Genomic DNA, 22,524 nt, shown 5'->3' with positions numbered 1-22,524 from the left:
GGGAGGAAGGAAAGAAGGAAGGGAGGAAAGAGAGAGGAAGGAAAGAAAGAGAGAAGGAGGGAGGAAGGAAAGAAGGAAACAGTCAAAACAAACGGGGTTAATTTGACCCGGGAGGACGACAGGAGGATTAATCATCTCACCACCCCTCACATTTATCTGCTGACCCTTTGGAGGGGCCCCACCCCTAGGTTGGGAACCACTGGACTAAACTAGCTAACTGTATATAAAGTAGTGTAAACTAGCTCCACCTCCAGCAGCTACAACAGTAACATGCTGCTCTAACACTGATGCTTCACTATTAATAATCTAATGATGTCATAATAATAATATATCAGTCAGAGGACCAAACCACTACTTTACTGTAATACTCTGCATACTACATCACTATAATACTGCAGTACTTTACTGTAATACTGCATACTACATCACTATAATACTGCACTACTTTACTGTAATACTGCATACTACATCACTATAATACTGCAGTACTTTACTGTAATACTGCATACTACATCACTATAATACTGCAGTACTTTACTGTAATACTGCATACTACATCACTATAATACTGCAGTACTTTTACTGTAATACTGCATACTACATCACTATAATACTGCAGTACTTTACTGTAATACTGCATACTACATCACTATAATACTGCAGTACTTTACTGTAATACTGCATACTACATCACTATAATACTGCAGTACTTTTACTGTAATACTGCATACTACATCACTCATAATACTGCAGTACTTTTACTGTAATACTGCATACTACATCACTCATAATACTGCAGTACTTTACTGTAATACTGCATACTACATCACTCATAATACTGCAGTACTTTTACTGTAATACTGCATACTACATCGCTCATAATACTGCAGTACTTTTACTGTAATACTGCATACTACATCACTATAATACTGCAGTACTTTTACTGTAATACTGTATACTACATCACTATAATACTGCAGTACTTTTACTGTAATACTGCATACTACATCACTATAATACTGCAGTACTTTACTGTAATACTGCATACTACATCACTCATAATACTGCAGTACTTTTACTGTAATACTGTATACTACATCACTATAATACTGCAGTACTTTTACTGTAATACTGCATACTACATCACTATAATACTGCAGTACTTTTACTGTAATACTGCATACTACATCACTATAATACTGCATACTACATCACTATAATACTGCATACTACATCACTATAATACTGCAGTACTTTTACTGTAATACTGCATACTACATCACTCATAATACTGCAGTACTTTTACTGTAATACTGCATACTACATCACTCATAATACTGCAGTACTTTTACTGTAATACTGCATACTACATCACTCATAATACTGCAGTACTTTACTGTAATACTACATACTACATCACTCATAATACTGCAGTACTTTACTGTAATACTACATACTACATCACTCATAATACTGCAGTACTTTACTGTAATACTACATACTACATCACTCATAATACTGCAGTACTTTTACTGTAATACTGCATACTACATCATTCATAATACTGCAGTACTTTACTGTAATACTGCATACTACATCACTATAATACTGCAGTACTTTTACTGTAATACTGCATACTACATCACTATAATACTGCAGTACTTTTACTGTAATACTGCATACTACATCACTATAATACTGCAGTACTTTACTGTAATACTGCATACTACATCACTATAATACTGCAGTACTTTACTGTAATACTGCATACTACATCACTATAATACTGCAGTACTTTTACTGTAATACTGCATACTACATCGCTCATAATACTGCAGTACTTTACTGTAATACTGCATACTACATCACTCATAATACTGCAGTACTTTTACTGTAATACTGCATACTACATCGCTCATAATACTGCAGTACTTTTACTGTAATACTGCATACTACATCACTATAATACTGCAGTACTTTAGATGATGATGATGATGATGATGAAGATGATGATGATGATGATGATGATGAAGAAGAGGAGGAGCAGGAGGAGGTCAGGGCTCTGCTGGAGGACAGTGTGGGAACAGACACAGTTTGGAGGTTCAGGTGTTGATGATTGAAGCTGTGACTTTTAACACCTTCTTTATGAGCTGTTCCCACCTGCTGCTCAGTGGGTGAACTGGTTTATACTGCTGCTGTTACTGGTGCTGCTGTTACTGGTGCTGCTGTTACTGGTGCTGCTGTTACTGGTGCTGCTGGTGGAGTTCATACACTGATTACCTTCACTGGGCCACAACAGTGTCTTATTATTTAGATTTTGTTGTTTACAAACCGTTCAGGTCAAATTTGAACCATTTTAACATCAAAAAGCATAAAAAAAAAAAAAATTACACATTTTAAGCATTAACGTTTCTTATAGTGGCTTTGAATGTCCAAAAATGGAAATATTTTAAAAGTTATTTAATTAATTTTAGTGCAGCTGTTTACATTTTTGCACATAGAGATAATAGTTAGTTAAAGTTTAAACTATGAAGCCAATCATTCAAATGTTGTTGCATCCTTCACTATAATGAAATAATAAAGATAAAATATTTCCATGTTTGTATATTCTGGGTCATATGAGGTCAAATTAGACCCTGAACAGTGTGTTTGGGTTAAAGATGAACCAGCTGTGTGTGTGTGTGTGTGTGTGTGTGTGTGTGTGTGTGTGTGTGTGTGTGTGTGTGTGTGTGTGTGTGTGTGTGTGTGTGTGTGTGTGTGTGTGTGTGTGTGTGTGTGTGTGTAAAATGCTTATTTCGGGGCCATCAGTGAGTCACCTGATCAACAGGAAGTTAAATTACACGGTTCAGATTAGTTGTTAGATTAACTTCACGTGAATTTCAGCCTGACTGATACACACACACACACACAGACACACACACACACACACACACACACACACACACACACACACACACACACACACACAGACACACACACACACACACACACACACCGGGTCACATGACCTGTGCTCTACACACTGACCTGACCTCAACTGTGTGTGTGTGTGTGTGTGTGTGTGTGTGTGTGTGTGTGTGTGTGTGTGTGTGTGTGTGTGTGTGTGTGTGTGTGTGTGTGTGTGTGTGTGTGTGTGTGTGTGTGTGAGGTGTGAAGCTGCAGGGGGACAGTGTGAGAACTTCATGCCTGGCCTGCTCCTCATCAGTGGGGGGGTCAGAAGTCACACGGCCTCGTTTTCATTCAGCGCCTCATTTAATTACACACACACACACACACACACACACACACACACACACACACACACACACACACACACACACACACACTGACCTGATGAACCCTCTCAGTAACACTTCAGGTGTGCGAGTCGACGCTCTGAATGTGACGTTCGAGTGCAGCTGAGACTGTCGTAGCTTCCATCATCGTCTGTCATATTAATTAAAAGTTATGTCACTCGGAGGGGGGGATGGGGGGGGGGGGGTGGGGGGGCATTCCAGCCTGTAGAGGGCGCTGGCAGCCTGAAGAACCGAGTAGCTGCAGCAGCGTCTGAAACTCTCATTAACCTCGTTAGGACTCTGCATCGACCTCCATTCACTGACAGTTTAAAGCTTGATTTATACTTCTAGCCTGACGTGCACCTCCAAAAAATCCTAACTACGCGTCACGGCAACGCGGACCGCAAGGGCTGTGATTGGTCCGATCACAACATCAGTTCCTCCGGCAGTTGCTTTTTCCGTCTTCTTTCTACAGACGCAAACGTCTTTTCTGTCGCCTGCACCTCAACATTTGCAATAAAATCATTTGTTGTTCAATATCGATGAGCTCCAACCCCAAAGCCACGCCCCCTAGCGGCATGGCGGTGAATTACAGAGCAACGCGTTCCCTCCACGCAGAACTTCTAAAGGTGCTTTTCCACTACACAGTTCTAGCTCTACTCTACTCGGCTCGACTCGGCTCAGTTTTGGTACCAGGAACCTTTTCCATTACTATAGTTCCTCCTCAACGTGAGCGGGGTCGTCATAGCAACGCTGCGTTAAACTGCCGTGACTTTGTTTTCTACGCGACACAAACACATAAACGATGGAGGACATGGAGGCGATGGGTTACTTGCTGCTCGGCCGTGTTAAACTCGCATGAAACGTGCTGTAACTATTGTTGCTGGTATTTCAGTTTCATACACCAGGCTCTCTCCCCTCCCTCCCTCCCTCCCTCCAGTCATATCCTCCAGGCTGTCAGAAAGCTGAACCCCCCCACCCCCCCCCCCTCACAGACTAAAATTGCTGCTATTAAATGACTGTTCTTTTTGCAATGTTTATGTTAAAAATACATCTTACAGAACTTTTTGCATTACCACAACCTAACTATAAAGAAACTTACGCTGCTACTTCCTACATATAAAAAGTAGACTCCTAAATCTTATTTTATCTTACTGTCTATTTATTCTATTAGTAAATGTCTTATCTGTTGTGCACTTCAATGTTTACTCTTTAGTGTTAGGAAACATCTGTCTTATCTGTTCCAGCGTGGGATAGTGAGAAACGTCTCCTCCATTCCTTTGTAGTCTAAACATGTGAAGAAACTGACAATAAAGCCGACTTTGACTTTGACTTTGACTTAAAAATGGCGGGTTTGATTCTTGTGTTGGACGTCGTGCTCAGCGGCCGGCAGTCTGATGACGTCACATTTAGTATCGGCTCGGCTCTCTTGGAACCTCGGCAGGTACCAGGTACTATCAGAGTAGAGCTGGATCTGTATAAAGGTGAAGCCTCGTTACATCCTTCACACCTGAGCCTAGTTTAACCTCGTTAAGCTCAGCCTAACGAGGTCGATGATGCTTCTGTTTATTCTCTGACTCACATCTCAGTTTGTTTCTTTGTTTTTAAGGAGTGAAAAACTTCAGCTGGTCAGGTGTCAAAGTTTGTCACCGTCTCTCCCCCTTGACCCCCCTTGACACCCCTTGACCCCCCTTGACCCCCCTTGACACCCCCCCCCCCATTAAAGAGAGGAGACGTCCGAGAAACCACCAACAGACTACATGAACAGATCTGAGCTGCTTGTTTCAGAGAATTTTAAACACATGAATTACAATAAAACCTCAGAAACTGCTTTATTTATTTATTTATTTATTTATTTATTTATTTATTTATTTATTTATTTTCTCTTTTTGCTCGTCACTATTTCTAAAAAAGATGAAGGACAAGGAACAAAGACGTGTGTATATATATTTCTACATGAATATTTGAGTTAAATTATCACCTAAACTAAACATAAAAATGAAACTAAAGTTATAAAATAAAATAAAATGAGTAAAAAAATATACAGTAAATACAAGTAAGAAGAAAACATGTGTGTTGGCCTCAGTGAAATAAAAATGATTAAATGTAAATACAATAAAAGTAAAGAAAATTGCTTCAAAACTAAATGAAGTGACTTGAAATAAAGCTGCTTTTTCTATATTTCATCATTTCTCTGCATTGAGACTCTGATCCCCTCCCCCCCCCAGACGACCTGCAGCGACCTCACCGGCAGCAGCTGACGTGTTTCAGGACTTTGAACCTGCTGAGAAACATTTCACACTCTGTCAGAGACGTTAAGCAAAAAGCACCGAGATCAACTGTTAGATTTCCTCCCAAAGCATTTAAACTGTGACTGAAACCAGCAGGAAGATAGAAAGAAAGAAAAGAAACAAACAAGAGGAAGGAAGGAAAGGAGGAAGGGAAGGAGTAAAAAGGAAGGAAAGTAGGAAGGAAGAAGGAAAGAAGGAAGGAAGGAAGGAGGGAAGAAGGAAGGAAAGGAGGGAGGAAGGAAGGTAGGAAGGAAAGAAGGAAGGAAAGGGGGGAGGAAGGAAGGAAAGAAGGACGGAAGGAAGCGAGGAAGAAGGAAGGAAAGGAGGGAGGGAAGGAGGAAGGAAGGAAGGAAGGAAGGAAGGAAGAAGGAAGGAAGGAAGGAAGGAAGGAAGGAAGGAAGGAAGGAAGGAAGGAAGGAAGGAAGGAAGGAAGAAGGACAGAAGAAAGAAGGAAGGGAGGAAGGAGAGGGAGGAATGAAGGAAGCGAGGAAGGAAAGAAAGAAAGAAGGACAGAGGAAAGAAGGAAGGGAGGAAGGAGAGGGAGGAAGGAAGGGAGGAAGGAAGGAAGAAAGGGGGATGGAGGAAGGGGATAGATAGAGGGATCGGCTGCTGCAGGCTGGAATATGATTGAAAGATGTTTTTTAGCGTCTAACTTCACATCAGAGTGTTTCCTGTTCGTGACTCAGTGCAGCTGCTCTGATACGACCGCTGACATGATGAGTGGTTCTGCTGGTTCTGATTCTTCTTATATGGACTTTTTATCGGGCCGTCGATGATGTTAGTGATGAATTCTCAGGAACATTAGAGCGGCTCATAAACAGCAGAAAGCAGAGATTCATGGAGAATGTGTTGGACTAACCACACAAACAAACATCTCAGAGGAAACACAGACGTTCATGAGAAGAAACGCTTCTCCAGAACTTCCACAGAACTCTGCTCCGTGGTGCGTTCACTGTCTGACGGCTCAGTGGGGGTTTCAGAACTTCTGCAGCTTTTTCTCTCAGACTCTGAACTCCTGATTTAACCTTTGAGTCCCTCCCGGGTCAACCTGACCCCGTCTGTACTTCCTCCATCCCTCCTTCTTCCTTCCTTCCGTCCTTCCTTCCTTCCTTCCTTCCTTCCTTCTGTCCTGCCTTCCTTTCTCCCTTCCTTCTTTCCTCCCTTCCTTCCTTCCGTCTGTGCTTCCTCCATCCCCCTTTCTTCCTTCCTTCCTTCCATCTGTCCTTCCTCCATCCCATCCCCCTGTCTTCCTTCCTTCCTTCCTCCCTTCCTTCCTTCCTCCCTCCTTTCCTTCCTTCTTCCCTCCTTCCTTCCTTCCTTCTGTCCTTCCTTCCTTTCTCCCTTCTTTCTTTCCTCCCTTCCTTCCTTCCGTCTGTGCTTCCTCCATCCCCCTTTCTTCCTTCCTTCCTTCCATCTGTCCTTCCTCCATCCCATCCCCCTGTCTTCCTTCCTTCCTTCCTCCCATCCTTCCTTCCTCCCTCCTTTCCTTCCTTCTTCCCTCCTTCCTTCCTCCTTCCCTCCTTCCTTCCTTCTTTTTCCTTCCTTCGTCCCTCCCTCCTTTCCTCCCTACTTTCCTTCCTCCCTCCTTTCCTTCCTTCCTCCCTCCTTTCCTCCCTCTTTTCCTCCCTCCTTTCCTTCCTTCCTGCCTCCTTTCCTCCTTTCCTTTCCTTCCCTCCCTTCCTTCTAGTACAACAGAGGGTAAAAGAGCGTCTGTAGCTGTAATTACCTCGCTGACGTCCGTCTCCGCTCAGCTTCCCGCTCCTCGTCATCGCTGCAGCTGATTGGACGGGAGCGGCTCTTCTGGGAAACACAAACCTCCCACAATGCATCTCTGCTCCAGCACTTCACCACTAATGTGGAGCGTAGAGAGAAGCGGCGAGCTGAAACACAGAGCAGCAGAGACCGCAGAGCTCACTCTCCAACATTTCCCTGAAGTCTCTGCAGACTCTCAGATATAAAAAGACTGCAGACGTTCAGCTTCTCTCTGCCGGGAACACGCAACATTAAACTCTTCACTTCTTTTTTATTGTGTTTGGAAATAAAAAAAACAAATCCGGTAATGAACAAATCTTTTTATGGAGTATGAGCGTTGTTCTTTTGGCCACACACACCTCACATTATGTCTTTAAACATCTGGATTTAAGAGCGTGAAGCTTCTTACTGTCACTGACGAGGAGCTGCATCATGCTCAGTAATGTTGCGTAATCGCTGATCTGAGATCTGCTGAAATGTGTGTGTGTGTGTGTGTGTGTGTGTGTGTGTGTGTGTGTGTGTGTGTGTGTGTGTGTGTGTGTGTGTGTGTGTGTGTGTTATAAAATCAGCTCAGTGAGTGTTTCCATCCAACTGTGTTAAATTGAGTAAAAAACTATTAATACTACTAATATGTGTAGAAAGAGTTTCCTGTTTCTGTCTGAGGTGAAACAGCTGATCCACTGAAGCTCTTTTAACCTTCGTGTCGTCTGTTTTGACAGTTCCTTCCTTCCTTCCTTCCTTCTGTCCTTCCTTCCTCCCTCCTTCTCTCTTTCTTTCCTTCCTCTCTCTTTCCTCCTTTCCTTCTTTCCTTCCTCCATCCCCCTTCCTTCCTTCCTTCTTCCTCCCTTCCTTCCTTCCTCCCTACTTTCCTTCCTTCTTCCTCCCTTCCTTCCTCCTTTCCTTCTTCCTTCCTCCCTTTCTCCCTCCTTTCTTTCCTTCTTCCTCCCTTCCTTCCTTCCTTCCTTCCTTTCCTCCCTCCTTCTCTCTTTCTTTCATCCCCCCTACCTTCCTCCCTTCCTTGTTTCCTCTGTCCTTCTTTCCTTCCCTTTTCCCTCCCTGCTTTCCTGCCTTCTTCTTCTTCTTCCCTTCCTTCCTTCCTCCTTTCCTTCTTTCCATCCTTCCTTCCTCCCTTCCTTCTTTCCTTTCCTCCCTTCTTCCTTCCTCCCTCCCTCCTATCCTTCCTTCCTTCCTTCTTCCTCCCTTCCTACCTTGACTCGAGGACAACAGGAGGGTTAATGACCTCAGGAGAGAAAGGAAGGAAACATTCACTACTTTTTACTTTAATCATTTTCTGGATATTTCGTTAACAATAGTAGGATGAAGACTTGTGACTGGAGCTGCAGAGACTCAAACACCTGTGGAGGAGGAGGAGGGGGGGGGGGGGGGCAGGTGAGTTGATTGGCACAGCTGGGCTGAGTTTCCTAATCAAGCTGCTGTTTCTCTGCAGCAGCTGAACTGAAGCTGCAGAGTCTTTGAGTCCATCTAATAAACAGTCTAACTGAACTAAACTCAGATCTGTTCAGTGTTTGTTTGTGAAGCTAAAATATTTGGATCATCAGAATATTTACATGTAGAGCACAAGCACATCCTAAAATATTCAAATATAATAACAAACAAAAGGATCTGAAACGTCTCCGTGTGCAGATTCAATTCAATTAAATTCCTTCATTGTCATCACACAGCAGTAGTTCTGTCTGATAACATAAAAACAGCAACATGGATAATAGAGAATATAACTGCACACACAGTAACACTATGTGACAGTTAATGAGTTTATCATGTTAATGTTTCTCTGGTTAAAGCTGTGAGATCTCATAGATGTGTGTGTGGCCTTGCAGAGAGCAGCAGGGTGAAGTCTGTGTTTCCTGAGTGGGAAGAATCCTTCATGATGTTTATAACCCGACAGAGACTTTAGAGCTTTAGTAGAAGTCCTCCAGAGCTGCTGACTGAGAACCGATTCTAAGAGAGTGGGATTGATTGATCCAGTCAGCGTTTAGTTCAGTGTGCAGCAGCCTGAGAGAGAGAGAGAGAGATTTTTGATTTTTAAATAGTTACTTTATTGAACCTATTTATCAATCATGTTACACTATTGAATTAACAATAAATAAATAAAATAATAACGCACAAACAGATCAGATCAACTGATCTGAAAAAAAGAGTTCATGTTGTTGAACAGCACACAGAACGAGTCCATAAGTCCAGATCAGCCTGAACTGATCCAAGTCCTGCATCTCTTTAAAATATTTAAAATCAACCATGACTCTGGCTTTGATCATCCTGCTGAACAATAAAACCACATCAGTGTCCACACTGTCCTCTACTTTCCTCCTCCTGCTTACGTACACAGCCATTTTTGATTGCCCCAAAATAAAATTGAGAAGCTGACATTTTTGTTTAGCAGCTTGTTTATACTTGAAGCCCAAGATGAAGGTGTGGAGAGAGAAGACCTCTCCTGCCTTCCTGAACAATCTGTCCAGCAGAGAAAAAAGAGGGCCGAGACGAGGACACGCAGAGAAGCAGTGGAACACTGTCTCTACGGCACCACAGAAAGGACATTTTTCTGACACATCAGGGTTCAGAATGGAGATGAAAGCATTAACTGCTAAAATCCCATGAACCAGTCTCCACTGCAGGTCAGCCACTCTCTTAGTGAGCGGAGGTTTGTAGAGACTCCTCCACTCAGGCCGGACTTCCTCACCTAATCCCAGGTGAGCTCTCCAGGGAGAGTCGGCCCGACGCTGCAGCTTCTGTCTGTTCAGACACTCAACCATCAGAACAGACAGAGCTTTACCTGTGGCCTCCTGCAGGTTCACCTCACACCTTCTGACATCGTCTGTCCAACAAGGACGGACACTGAGGGGGGGGAAAGGATCGTCCGGGCAGGGGACAGTCACACCACCGCTGTAGTGCGTCAGCAGGAGGCGCTCATGTCCCGTCAGACAGCTCCTCCAGTGGTCCAGCAGCCTGCTCACGATCCTCTCTGACCTTCCCCCCAGACCAGCCGCCAGACCTGCTGCATCTGTTAGATCAGGTCCAGTGAAGGTGAGGACATCTCCGAGAGTTAAAATCCCTGCTCTGCTGAAAGCCTCTGTTACTGCTGCTCCCGACCAGCAGGGGGCGCTCAGGCGTCCTCCGTGAACCAGCGGCTCCTGCAGCAGCCAGAACAGAGAGTCATGCTGATCCCTCCGCTTCAGCAGCAGCCTCCACACAGTAAAAAGTCCACGATAAAATCCAGGCAGGGTGTGGAACCTCACAGTCTTAAAATCCATTAAAAACACAGAGTGCTGTAGTTCCCGACCACCGACACGCTGTAGGACCAGCTGAGCCAGAGGCCTCCACACCAGGTCCTTCGGTCCGTACAGCAGCCTCTGAACGAACTGGAGCCTGAAAGCAGCTCCCCTGCTGGCCAGGTGCACCAGTCCCTGTCCTCCCTCCTCCCTAGGAAGAAACAGCAGAGCCTGTGGGATCCAGTGCAGTCTGTCCCAGAAAAAATCCACCAGAACTGCCTGGATCTCCGACAGCAGACTTGAGGGGGGGTCAACACAGGCCAGCCGGTGCCATAAAGAGGAGGACACCAGGTTGTTAATAATTAGTGTCCTTCCTCTGAATGACATACTCGGCAAAAGCCACCTCCACCTCTTCAGTTTGCCCTGTATGGACTCCATCGCTCCGTCCCAGTTCTTTTTTAAAAACAGCTCATCCCCTAAAAACACTCCCAGATACTTTAACCCACCCGTCTTCCAACCCAACCCTCCCGGTAAAACCAGCTCACTCAGAGAATCTTTCTTCACTGTTACAGCTTCACTTTTTTTCCAATTTACTTTGGCTGAAGACAGTCTGTTAAAAAAACCCACATTCTCCTCTAAAACATCAATATCCCTCTGTGAATTAAAAACCACCACCACATCGTCGGCATAAGCCGACAGCTTTATGGCTGCCGGACAACCAGGGAAAACCACTCCGGTTAGCTCCTTTCTAAGTTTGTGCAGCAGGGGTTCAATGGCCAGAGAATACAACATTCCTGACAGCGAGCACCCTGCCGCACTCCCCTCTGGACTGTGAAAGGTGCAGCGAGACCACCGTTTATTTTTAGTATACTCGCAACCTCACGGGTACAAAACCTGGATCCTAGCTATAAAACCTGGGCCTGAACCCGAACGCACGGAGCGTCCGCCACAAGTATTTGTGTTCAACCCGGTCAAAAGCCTTCTCCTGGTCTATGGAAATAAGACCAGTATCCATAGCCAATGAGCTGGAGACTTCCAAAACATGCCGAATTAAAGTGACGTTGGTCACTTATCAACCTGCCGGGCACACAGTAAGTCTGGTCCACATGAATGACATCAGCCATCACCTCCCTGAGCCTCAACGCCAGCGCCTTGGACATGATTTTATAGTCCCCACACAGCAGAGAGACCGGCCTCCAGTTCCTCAATTGTTGTAGGTCCCCTTTTTTAGGGAGCAATGTGATGATTGCCCTCCTGCAGCTCAAAGGGTAGGCACCCACTTTTAAAGCTGTGCTGGAACACCTCCAACATGTCCTGACCCCTTACCTGCCAAAAAACTTTGTAAAAGTCTATAGGCAGACCGTCAATCCCCGGAGCCTTCCCATTGGCCAGGCTCATTAGGGCCACATGAAGTTCTTCCAGGGTGAACTCAGCGTCTAGCTGGGAGTTGAGGATGCCTCCACCTGTGGAAGATCGGACATGAAGGATGTATGAAGCTCCGGGTCCTCCACCAGCTCCGTTTTAAACAGGTCTCGATAAAGTGGGTGGCGTACCGTCGTATATCCTGAGCTGCAGTGAATGAGGAACCATCATCGGAGCGCCAGACAGTGCATGGTCTTCCTCTGACCGTTCCTGCGCTCCAGGCCGAAAAAAACTGTGAGGGGGCGTCCATCAATGAGGCGTTCATGAAGCGGGAGCGGACCAGAGCTCCCTGTGCAGTGACGCCCAACAGGTTGGCTAAAGCAGCCTTTTTACTTTTAAGGGCTTCAACACACCCTTGATCTCCTGTACAGCCTAATAACATCTGTACCTCAGTCTCCAGGTCCTGAAGGGATCTGGTAATGTACTTGGTGACATTGCGATTATACTGACGACAAAATTGCTGAATGATGGTTTTCCCAACATCCCACCACCGCTGCACTGAGGAAAATGATGATTTCTTTTCTCTGTGTAAAATCCATAAAAAACTAAAAGCTTCTCTAAAAGAATGATCCGATAAAAGAGCAGTATTAAAATGCCAATAAGCACTGGCAGTCTTCACATCCTGAATATAAAAGCAGCACTGAACCAGAGAGTGATCAGACACCCCAACTGGGACGATACGACAGCTTTTAAAAATACTAAAATGATGTTTAAAACAGTAAAAGCGGTCCAGCCTGGCCAGAGACAGACAGTTATCTCTGCAGTGAGTCCAGGTGTACTGTTTGTTCTTACTGTTAAAACCTCTCCACACATCCTTCAGCTCATGAGTCTCAATGAGACGTCGGAGTCGAGCAGCGGAAGCAGGATGAGGCTCCAGATGATTCCTGTCTAACTTAAAATCCTCAGTGCAGTTAAAATCACCACCCAAGAATAAATAATCATCAGCACAGTCACGAACAACATCACATAAAACATTTAAAAAGTTCATCCTCTCAGAGCTTAAAACCGGAGCATAAACACAAATAAAAACCACAACCTGAGGGGAGAGAGAAGGAACTGTCATGCATGCTGAAACTTACAAATTGACAAGTTGGGTGCATCTGTAAAACTGTCTCCTTACCTAAGTAGTACATGTCAGTTAGAGTGTCGACTATTTGTTTGAGGTTGCGGACACAGAGTCACTATGAGTTTCCTGGAGAAACACCACATCCAGGTTTTTTAACTCAAACAATTTAAAAACAGAAGCTCTCTTGACGTCACTACGTGCCCCGTTAATATTAATGGACCCAATATTAATGTCTGCCATGGTGTAAATAAAATCTGCAGCTCTAACAGAGAGACAGACAATAATCAATAAGACGATGTATTTAAACATCATCATCATCATTATCATCATCATCATCATCATCATCACCATCACGTTTAGCTTTGGCTTTAGTCACCAGTTTCTTTAGTCTGTACACCTCCAGTATGTCGAAAGCGTCTTGTCTTCTGAGTCGAGCTACAGATCTAATAAAACCAGTGAGATCAGGGAAGAAATGTTGCAACTGCAAACATCTCTGACCTTTAGTTTGTACTAGGAACTGTTTTATTGTTTCCATAGAGTATGATGTAATTTGCTCTGCCTGAGAAGAAGCAGTCAGCTCTTCTTCCTCCTCCTCCTCATCAGAGAGACAGTCTGTACCATCCTCCTGGTTTTAACCTCACTCTGCGTCTTTTTATCAGCCCTTTTTTTACGTTTACCAGTTTTAACTGTGAGACTTGTGTCATCACAGATGTCCTCCATCAACACATCCTTTATAACACTGTCACCATCACTGCACACCTTCTTCCCCTTCACCACTGAATTGCTAATCATTTCTTTTTCAGTTCCTGACCCTCCTTTGTTTCTAAACCAGCTGTCGCTGTTTTCTCTGCATCCTGCGATGCAACAGGTGAGCATGACTCACCTGTATGCTCCTCCGCGGCTTTATCCGCCTCCACTCGCCCCGCCGGCTGATCCGAGCCCGAACCTCCAGCCTCCTCTGCCGGCATACTCGGTCCCCGAGCCGCCGGTTTCTCCGGCCGGCAGACTCGGTCCCGAGCCGCCGGTTCTTCTCCGGCCGGCAGACTCGGTCCCGAGCCGCCGGTTTTCTCCGGCCGGCAGACTCGGTCCTGAGCCGCCGGTTTCTCTGGCCGGCAGACTCGGTCCCGAGCCGCCGGCTTCTCCTGCCGGCCGATCCGAGCCCCGAACCCCCGGCTTCCTGCCTGGATTTTGGGACAAGCCCGAACCAGGTGCCCCTCATCCCCACACCCAAAACATTTCATGTTCTCTGACGTGACAAAAACCACATAGTTAAACCCCTCAACATTAAAGGTTAGTGTCAGATTTAGGTGAGAATCATTATCTTTTGGCAGCATGTAAACGTGTCTTCTGTGACATACAACATGTTTTAGCTTCGGTGATTTACATCCCAACAGAACCCTTTGAATGGGCGACACCAGTTGTCCGTATCTGGACAGTGCTTTACACAGATCATCATTTCTAATAAAAGGTGGAGCGTTGGAGATCATTATTTTCTTTGCAGGACTTACAAGAGGAAACACCGGAGTAAAAGTTTCTCTGATAACAATCCCACTCTCGACCACACCTGCTCCACCTTCCTCACTTCATCTAGGAAAATAACCACGGCTTTGTTCATTCGAGATGCCGATTTGATGCTGTCAAATCCAACCACCTCTCCCACAGCCAAAGCTACCTCCTCCACGGTGTGCTGAGACCCGGCATCCACCTTGATGCCGTTGCTTTTCCGCGACAACCGGGTGAAAATCACCGCCGGCCGACCACCATTGTTTGTGTGGCGCCAAAACCGGCCAAACAAAGCCGGATCGGCCAAAAACCACAAAAACACCCCAAAAGAAATAAAATAAAACCAACAAAACACAACCAACACTTAATAACAAACTACAGGAACCAATACATTAAAGAAAAAAAAAAATAGAAAAAATACATAAGAGATAGAAAACGCTCAAAACAACCGCTCTCAAACCGCTCAGCACACTCCACACACTCACTCAGACAGAGAGAGAGAGAGAGACAGAGAGAGAGAGAGAGACAGAGAGAGAGAGACAGAGAGAGAGAGAGAGACAAGAGAGAGAGAGAGAGACAGAGAGAGAGAGACAGAGAGAGAGAGAGAGACAAAGAGAGAGAGAGAGAGAGAGAGAGAGAGAGAGACAGAGAGAGAGAGAGACAGAGACAGAGAGAGACAGAGAGAGAGACAGAGAGACAGAGAGAGACAGAGAGAGAGAGAGAGAGAGAGAGACAGAGAGAGAGAGAGAGAGACAGAGAGACAGAGACAGAGAGGAGACAGAGAGAGAGACAGAGAGACAGAGAGAGACAGAGAGAGACAGAGAGAGCAGAGAGAGAGAGCAGAGAGAGAGCAGAGAGAGAGAGCAGGAGAGAGAGCAGAGAGAGAGCAGAGAGAGAGAGAGAGAGAGAGAGAGAGAGAGAGAGAGACAGAGAGAGACAGAGAGAGAGAGACAGAGAGAGAGAGACAGAGAGAGAGAGAGATTTAAATATCAGGATACATAATTTGGTTCAAAACTGAATAAATAATAAAACACAATCAGATCAGCTGATCTGAGACTATGATGTCATTGGTTTGAACAGCACACAGAGTGAGTCCATATGGAAAGTGTTGTGACTTATAGAATCCTTGTGTGGCAGCAGCACCTCTGCAGAGGCTGATCAAAGCCACCAGCATCCTGCAGGACCCGTCCCACAGAACATCCTGCAGGACCCGTCCCACAGAACATCCTGCAGGACCCACCCAACATCCTGCAGGACCCACCCAACATCCTGCCGGACCCATCCCACCCCAACATCCTGCAGGACCCACCCAACATCCTGCAGGACCCATCCCACCCAACATCCTGCAGGACCCACCCAACATCCTGCAGGACCCATCCCACCCAACATCCTGCAGGACCATCCCACCGAGCATCCTGCAGAACCCACCCAACATCCTGCAGGACCCGTTCCACCCAGCATCCTGCAGGACCCGTCCCACCCAGCATCTTGCAGGACCCACCCAACATCCTGCAGGACCCATCCCACCCAGCATCCTGCAGGACCCACCCATCCTCCTGCAGGACCCGTCCCACCCAGCATCCTGCAGGACCCATCCAACTCCCTGCAGGACCCACCCAACATCCTGCAGGACCCATCCCACCCAGCATCCTGCAGGACCCATCACACCCAGCATCCTGCAGGACCCGCCCCACCCAACATCCTGCAGGACCCACCCAACATCCTGCAGGACCCACCCAGCATCCTGCAGGACCCACCCAACATCCTGCAGGACCCACCCAACATCCTGCAGGACCCACCCAACATCCTGCAGGACCCATCCCACCCAACATCCTGCAGGACCCATCCCACCCAACATCCTGCAGGACCCATCCCACCGAGCATCCTGCAGAACCCACCCAACATCCTGCAGGACCCACCCAACATCCTGTACGACCCATCCCACCCAGCATCCTGCAGGACCCATCCCACCCAACATCCTGCAGGACCCGTCCCACCCTACATCCTGCAGGACCCACCCAGCATCCTGCAGGACCCATCCCACCCCAACATCCTGCAGGACCCATCCCACCCAACATCCTGCAGGACCCATCGCACCCAGCATCCTGCAGGACCCGTCCCACCCAGCATCCTGCAGGACCCGTCCCACCCAGCATCCTGCAGGATCCGTCCCACCCAACATCCTGCAGGACCAATCCCACCCAACATCCTGCAGGGACCCACCCAACATCCTGCAGGACCCATCCCACCCAACATCCTGCAGGACCCATCCCACCCAACATCCTGCAGGATCCGTCCCCACCCAACATCCTGCAGGATCCGTCCCACCCAGCATCCTGCAGGATCCGTCCCACCCAACATCCTGCAGGATCCGTCCCACCCAGCATCCTGCAGGACCCGTCCCACCCAGCATCCTGCAGGACCCGTCCTACCCCAACATCCTGCAGGACCCGTCCCACCCAGCATCCTGCAGGACCCGTCCCACCCAACATCCTGCAGGACCCATCCCAACCGAGCATCCTGCAGAACCCACCGAACATCCTGCAGGACCCACCGAACATCCTGCAGGACCCACCCAAAATCCTGCAGGACCCACCCAACATCCTGCAGGATCCATCCCACCCAACATCCTGCAGGACCCATCCCACCGAGCATCCTCCAGGACCCGTGCCACCCAGCATCCTGCAGGACCTGTCCCACCCAAAATCCTGCAGGACCCATCGCACCCAGCATCCTGCAGGACCCGTCCTACCCAACATCCTGCAGGACCCGTCCCACCCAGCATCCTGCAGGACCCGTCCCACCCAGCATCCTGCAGGACCCGTCCCACCCAGCATCCTGCAGGACCCGTCCCACCCAACATCCTGCAGGACCCATCGCACCCAGCATCCTGCAGGACCCGTCCTACCCAACATCCTGCAGGACCCGTCCCACCCAGCATCCTGCAGGACCCGTCCCACCCAGCATCCTGCAGGACCCGTCCCACCCAACATCCTGCAGGACCCACCCAACATCCTGCAGGACCCGTCCCACCCAACATCCTGCAGGACCCACCCAGCATCCTGCAGGACCCATCCCACCCAACATCCTGCAGGACCCACCCAACATCCTGCAGGACCCATCCCACCCAACATCCTGCAGGACCCACCCAACATCCTGCAGGACCCACCCAACCTCCTGCAGGACCCATCCCACCCAACATCCTGCAGGACCCATCCCACCGAGCATCCTGCAGAACCCACCCAACATCCTGCAGGACCCACCCAACATCCTGCAGGACCCATCCAACATCCTGCAGGACCCACCCAACATCCTGCAGGACCCATCCCACCGAGCATCCTCCAGAACCCACCCAACATCCTGCAGGACCCACCCAAAATCCTGCAGGACCCATCGCACCCAGCATCCTGCAGGACCCGTCCTACCCAACATCCTGCAGGACCCGTCCCACCCAGCATCCTGCAGGACCCGTCCCACCCAGCATCCTGCAGGACCCGTCCCACCCAACATCCTGCAGGACCCACCCAACATCCTGCAGGACCCGTCCCACCCAACATCCTGCAGGACCCACCCAGCATCCTGCAGGACCCATCCCACCCAACATCCTGCAGGACCCACCCAACATCCTGCAGGACCCATCCCACCCAACATCCTGCAGGACCCACCCAACATCCTGCAGGACCCACCCAACCTCCTGCAGGACCCATCCCACCCAACATCCTGCAGGACCCATCCCACCGAGCATCCTGCAGAACCCACCCAACATCCTGCAGGACCCACCCAACATCCTGCAGGACCCATCCAACATCCTGCAGGACCCACCCAACATCCTGCAGGACCCATCCCACCCAGCATCCTGCAGGACCGTCCCACCCAGCATCCTGCAGGACCCATCACACCCAGCATCCTGCAGGACCCGTCCCACCCAACATCCTGCAGGACCCACCCAACATCCTGCAAGACCCACCCAGCATCCTGCAGGAACCAACCAACATCCTGCAGGACCCACCCAACATCCTGCAGGACCCACCCAACATCCTGCAGGACCCATCCCACCCAGCATCCTGCAGGATCCGTCCCACCCAACATCCTACAGGATCCGTCCCACCCAGCATCCTGCAGGACCCGTCCCACCCAGCATCCTGCAGGACCCGTCCCACCCAGCATCCTGCAGGATCCGTCCCACCCAACATCCTGCAGGATCCGTCCCACCCAGCATCCTGCAGGATCCGTCCCACCCAACATCCTGCAGGATCCGTCCCACCCAGCATCCTGCAGGACCCGTCCCACCCAGCATCCTGCAGGACCCGTCCTACCCAACATCCTGCAGGACCCGTCCCACCCAGCATCCTGCAGGACCCGTCCCACCCAACATCCTGCAGGACCCATCCCACCGAGCATCCTGCAGAACCCACCGAACATCCTGCAGGACCCACCGAACATCCTGCAGGACCCACCCAAAATCCTGCAGGACCCACCCAACATCCTGCAGGATCCATCCCACCCAACATCCTGCAGGACCCATCCCACCGAGCATCCTCCAGGACCCGTGCCACCCAGCATCCTGCAGGACCTGTCCCACCCAAAATCCTGCAGGACCCATCGCACCCAGCATCCTGCAGGACCCGTCCTACCCAACATCCTGCAGGACCCGTCCCACCCAGCATCCTGCAGGACCCGTCCCACCCAGCATCCTGCAGGACCCGTCCCACCCAGCATCCTGCAGGACCCGTCCCACCCAACATCCTGCAGGACCCATCGCACCCAGCATCCTGCAGGACCCGTCCTACCCAACATCCTGCAGGACCCGTCCCACCCAGCATCCTGCAGGACCCGTCCCACCCAGCATCCTGCAGGACCCGTCCCACCCAACATCCTGCAGGACCCACCCAACATCCTGCAGGACCCGTCCCACCCAACATCCTGCAGGACCCACCCAGCATCCTGCAGGACCCATCCCACCCAACATCCTGCAGGACCCACCCAACATCCTGCAGGACCCATCCCACCCAACATCCTGCAGGACCCACCCAACATCCTGCAGGACCCACCCAACCTCCTGCAGGACCCATCCCACCCGACATCCTGCAGGACCCATCCCACCGAGCATCCTGCAGAACCCACCCAACATCCTGCAGGACCCACCCAACATCCTGCAGGACCCATCCAACATCCTACAGGACCCACCCAACATCCTGCAGGACCCATCCCACCGAGCATCCTCCAGAACCCACCCAACATCCTGCAGGACCCACCCAAAATCCTGCAGGACCCATCGCACCCAGCATCCTGCAGGACCCGTCCTACCCAACATCCTGCAGGACCCGTCCCACCCAGCATCCTGCAGGACCCGTCCCACCCAGCATCCTGCAGGACCCGTCCCACCCAACATCCTGCAGGACCCACCCAACATCCTGCAGGACCCGTCCCACCCAACATCCTGCAGGACCCACCCAGCATCCTGCAGGACCCATCCCACCCAACATCCTGCAGGACCCACCCAACATCCTGCAGGACCCATCCCACCCAACATCCTGCAGGACCCACCCAACATCCTGCAGGACCCACCCAACCTCCTGCAGGACCCATCCCACCCAACATCCTGCAGGACCCATCCCACCGAGCATCCTGCAGAACCCACCCAACATCCTGCAGGACCCACCCAACATCCTGCAGGACCCATCCAACATCCTGCAGGACCCACCCAACATCCTGCAGGACCCATCCCACCCAGCATCCTGCAGGACCGTCCCACCCAGCATCCTGCAGGACCCATCACACCCAGCATCCTGCAGGATCCGTCCCACCCAACATCCTGCAGGATCCGTCCCACCCAGCATCCTGCAGGACCCGTCCCACCCAGCATCCTGCAGGACCCGTCCCACCCAGCATCCTGCAGGACCCACCCAACATCCTGCAGGAAGTCCGTTCATCACCTCCTCCACCAGTCCAGGAGACGCAGAGACTTAATGCCAGTGTCTTGACACAGCCTAGCAGCACCACTGACCCGCTGACCTCAGTCCTGCTGTTATAAGGATCCTCTGAACACTGACAGAGCTGAGAACCCTGCTCTGAATGGCCGGGTTATAGAACAAAGGTTCTTCCCCAACATTCCCATACAACTGAGAGCAGTCTCTCCTCACATTAAAAACTGTTCTTCAGGCACGCAGAACCAGCTGGTAAAGACTGGAAGTCTGTGATGTGTCCATACCATCCAAATCCAGAGGAAACAAGTGTTTGGTAGTACGCAGTACTTTATGCTTTACATGCAGTACTTTACGCAGTACATGCAGTACCTTATGCTTTACATGCAGGGTGTGTAGTACAGTGTGTAGTACAGTGTGTAGTATTGTGTACTCTGAGGTGGGCGGGTCTTACAGAAGAGGGGCGTGGCTGCTCTCTGCAGCAACTCCTGCGTCTGATTGGCTGTGAGCTCGGCTCCACACAGCAGGCTGGTGGCGGCTCGCTCCGTGTTTCGGAGCGTGTTGCTGAGCGGCGCGGCGAGCAGCAGCGACACGCTGAGGAGCAGCAGGAAGTTCCTCCCGTGAGCTGCAACACACACACTGTCACTGGCCAATCACAGCCTTATGTACAGTAGCCCCGCCTCTCGTTATGTCACACCTACAGGAGGACCCATGTGACTCACCTGAGCACAGGGAGGGCAGCGTAACCATGACGTCGGCCCTGACGCTGGCAGACAGACCCATCCCGAACGCTGCCATGAAGGCGACGGCCAGCGTGCCGTACACGCTGACCCACAGCGGCTGCTGCTGCAGGAAGAGCGCTGTGGCGCCGTACACACACGCCAGCAGCAGCCCACACACAAAGGCCGCCAGGCTCCGCCCCGCCTCCATCAGGTGACCTTTGACCTTCCTCCTGAGGCAGCGGCTTCCTGCTGACCTGTGGAGGGAAACATGTAGAGACATTTGTTTAAAGTAGCTCTAATCAAATCTCTTCCAGCCAATCACAGACCTCCATCTAACCTCCCTTTTCTCTCTACGATGAGAAATCAGCCAATCAGCTGTTAGAGGACTTAGAGCCAATCATAGCACAGAGAGATAAACTTGGTGACATCACATCCTGTTACAGCATTAAACTGGTTTAAGTTCTATTGATCAGATTTAGTCCGTACGTTAATAACCTACCTGTGTGTGTGTGTGTGTGTTACCTGTGTGTGTGTACCTGTGTGTGTGTGTACCTGTGTGTGTGTGTGTGTTACCTGTGTGTGTGTGTACCTGTGTGTGTGTGTTACCTGTGTGTGTGTTACCTGTGTGTGTGTGTGTGTGTTACCTGTGTGTGTGTGTACCTGTGTGTGTGTTACCTGTGTGTGTGTGTGTGTGTTACCTGTGTGTGTGTGTACCTGTGTGTGTGTGTGTGTTACCTGTGTGTGTGTGTTACCTGTGTGTGTGTATGTTACCTGTGTGTGTTACCTGTGTGTGTGTGTTACCTGTGTGTGTGTTACCTGTGTGTGTGTGTGTGTGTTACCTGTGTGTGTGTGTTAACTGTGTGTGTGTGTGTTACCTGTGTGTGTGTTACCTGTGTGTGTGTGTGTTACCTGTGTGTGTGTTACCTGTGTGTGTGTTACCTGTGTGTGTGTGTGTGTTACCTGTGTGTGTTACCTGTGTGTGTGTGTGTGTGTTACCTGTGTGTGTGTGTGTGTGTGTGTTACCTGTGTGTGTGTTACCTGTGTGTGTTTGTGTGTGTGTGTGTTACCTGTGTGTGTGTGTGTGTGTGTGTTACCTGTGTGTGTGTTACCTGTGTGTGTGTTACCTGTGTGTGTGTGTGTTACCTGTGTGTGTGTGTGTTACCTGTGTGTGTGTTACCTGTGTGTGTGTGTGTGTGTGTGTTACCTGTGTGTGTGTGTGTGTGTTACCTGTGTGTGTGTTACCTGTGTGTGTGTGTGTGTGTTACCTGTGTGTGTGTGTGTGTGTGTGTTACCTGATCAGAGCTCCGCCTCCTCTCAGCTGAACTTTGACCTCAGCTTTCAT

General features: G+C 49.4%; 1 protein-coding gene across 1 annotated transcript in view; it reads right to left on the bottom strand.

Moving 5' to 3' along the window:
• dcst2 (DC-STAMP domain containing 2) overlaps positions 1-22,524 on the bottom strand; it is a 38,908-nt gene extending 16,384 nt beyond the window's left edge. Inside the window, exons 1-3 of the mRNA XM_062423236.1 lie at positions 22,475-22,524; positions 21,183-21,436; positions 20,915-21,085 (exon numbers count right to left, since the gene is read on the bottom strand). Coding sequence (XP_062279220.1) covers positions 20,915-21,085; positions 21,183-21,436; positions 22,475-22,524 — 475 coding nt within the window. The remainder of the gene's footprint in view (positions 1-20,914; positions 21,086-21,182; positions 21,437-22,474) is intronic.

Source organism: Scomber scombrus, chromosome 7, assembly GCF_963691925.1.
Source record: "Scomber scombrus chromosome 7, fScoSco1.1, whole genome shotgun sequence".
Taxonomy (NCBI): domain Eukaryota; kingdom Metazoa; phylum Chordata; class Actinopteri; order Scombriformes; family Scombridae; genus Scomber; species Scomber scombrus.
Note: the sequence above shows the minus strand (reverse complement) of the source record. Positions and strands in the feature narration are given on the sequence as shown.